This window comes from Emiliania huxleyi (genome assembly GCF_000372725.1).
Source record: "Emiliania huxleyi CCMP1516 chromosome Unknown EMIHUscaffold_1286, whole genome shotgun sequence".
Lineage (NCBI taxonomy): Eukaryota > Haptophyta > Isochrysidales > Noelaerhabdaceae > Emiliania > Emiliania huxleyi.
In genome coordinates this window covers 7,386-9,651 of record NW_005201302.1, presented here as the reverse complement: position 1 = coordinate 9,651, position 2,266 = coordinate 7,386, and the positions used below count along the sequence as shown (strand labels likewise).

General features: G+C 66.9%; 1 protein-coding gene across 1 annotated transcript; it reads right to left on the bottom strand.

Moving 5' to 3' along the window:
• Window positions 1–63: 63 nt before the first annotated feature.
• On the bottom strand, window positions 64–306 carry EMIHUDRAFT_77930 (hypothetical protein; the record flags this gene model as incomplete). The annotated part of the gene is made up of 1 exon (XM_005789451.1): window positions 64–306. A coding segment is annotated over one exon (243 nt), but the record flags the coding sequence as incomplete, so codon positions are not given.
• Between the last annotated feature and the right edge of the window lie 1,960 nt (window positions 307–2,266).

Sequence of the window (2,266 nt, the reverse complement as noted above, 5' to 3'; positions counted from 1 at the left end):
AGGGTGGGAGGGGAATCGGCGCGTGGAGTGAATGTCGGGCCGTGCTGCGCAGGCTGTGAGCGCGCGCTGTGGCCGCCGCCGCGCCTTGTTGCCCGTCACGATGCACTTTTCGGCGTTGATCACGACGACGCAGTCTCCGACATCAGCGCCCGGGGTGAACTCGGGCTTGTGCTTGCCCAGCAGGAGCTTTGCGATCTCGGACGACATCCGCCCCAGTCGCAGCCCCTCCGCGTCCACCACGTACCACTTTTTCGCCGCCATCGCCCTATCCTCCGCCTTAGGCATCCACGTCTTCTGCCCCGGCATCATCGGCGTCGCGACCGGCACGCCCGCCTCCATGCGGACGGCGGCGGCGCGGCTCGCCGGCGGCGCGGGCAGCGGCGAGGGCAGCACGTACGCGCAGCTGAGCGCAAAGGCGGAGGCGAGCATGGCAGCTGGGAGAGCCTTCAGGCAGTCGATCTCCCGGAAAAGAAATCGCGGGCGCCCACGCCTTCTACCAAACGAGGGCGCGAGATAGGATTTTCGCGTCAGTGGCGGCCAAGACAGAAACAGCGTGCTACTGTCTTGAGTGCTGGAGGCGCCCCTGATGCCACTGGTCTCAATCCGAGCCGGCGGCGCCTTCGTCCGGGCCCACGGCCGGCACGCCGTCAAATTTTCTCGCCGATCCCGCGCGCTCGGCCGCCACCGCGGCGCCTCCGAGAGCGCCGTTTCGACACGCTGCAGCCGCGGGCCGCGGCACCTCGACACACCGCCTCTCGCGCCGCCTTGAGGTGCTCCGATCGTGCACGCGGGTCGGCTCGGCACGGTGCGTGCAAATTATTGCATGTATTCGCACTCGCTGCGCCACGTATCTGCCTCTGACGGCCCGATACGCCACCCGAAGCGCCACCGGTCCACACACGCGGGGCTGCGCGACTCTCTCGCGGCCCACCGCCCTCCCACACGCCGTTCGACCTCCACACAGGCGCTCGCTCGAGCCTCGCCGTCCGGGCGGTCCTGCGCGTCCAGATCTCGGCGACCATGACCCGCCACGCGCCAGCTCTGCACCTCTCCCGCGCGCGCCCGGCTGCTGGCATGGCGAGGCGGGCGAGGCTGGCGCGCTGCGACCGGTGGAGCGCCGCGCGGGCAGCGCACCAGCCTCGCACGCACCTCTCCACTGCGCCGCGTGCGCCGAGTTGCGTCAAGACGCAGTCAGCGGCCTTGACGGGTGAGTTCATCACATAGCTCGCGGTCTGAGCGAGGCTCTTGGTGCGGCGGCAGCGTAGTGTGTGTGTGCGGAAGCAGCGCTCCTCGAGCCAAGGCTCGATGGCGGAAGAGCGGTAGTGCGCAAGGCGAAGGGACGACCGCAGACTTCACACCCCGTCTGGGGGGGCGACCCCCCCATCTTTGTTTACCGATGCGTCCTAGAATGCAAAAACGCATTCTAGGACGCACTTTTCATCTCAAAGATACCATGTGTCTCGGGTACACAGGGCATTCTAGGATGCGATGGCTGTCCTGGAGATAGCCGCGCCGTGTCTTTTGTTACGCGTTCCATCTTAGACGCCACAAGCATCTATAGATGCACAGCTGTTCTGAGATGGCACTTGCATACTAGATCACATTTTACTATACTTGGACAGGGAAGCGTCTCAGGAGACACCGTGTGTCGGGTGCACCGGGCACCGAGGGGGGAGCAGGGAGCCAGGGAGCACGAAAAGGCGGTGTGATCTCTCGGCACCCCCTGGGGGCCCTGCCTTGAGTGCTCGTGTGAGGTCTCTCCTCGCGGCCTGCCCCTCCTGGAGAACCAGGTTCTCAGCACCGCGCATGCATCTGCTCGCGCCACGAGCTCTGGGCGCAAAGACCAAAGTTGCATGCACTGCTTACGACGATCCGACGGCGACGCCGCCTCCCCCCCCCACCAACCAGTTTGCGCGGCAGGTAGCGGGGCCAGTTCGAGGCTGAGGGCGTGGGCGTGCGCCTAGACACGGAAGACAGCGTACTTCCGAGAGTCGGCACAGTGAGTCGGCCAGCGGCGCGGTTTTTCTTGTTTGACTTGGCGATTTGAGGGACCGGGCATCCCGAGCTCTGCTCCTGCTCCTCGCTCCTCGCTCGGTGAGCTGTCGCCCACCAGCGCGCGGCGACCGCGCGCACACCGTGCCCGCCGGCTCGCCGCCCTCCTCACCACCCGTCGGCGCTGTCCGCAGGCATGTGAGTCAGAACGGCGACCGCGCAGCGCGCACGGGTGTCTTGCTCGCCACCACCCTCTCGCCCCCGATCCGTGACC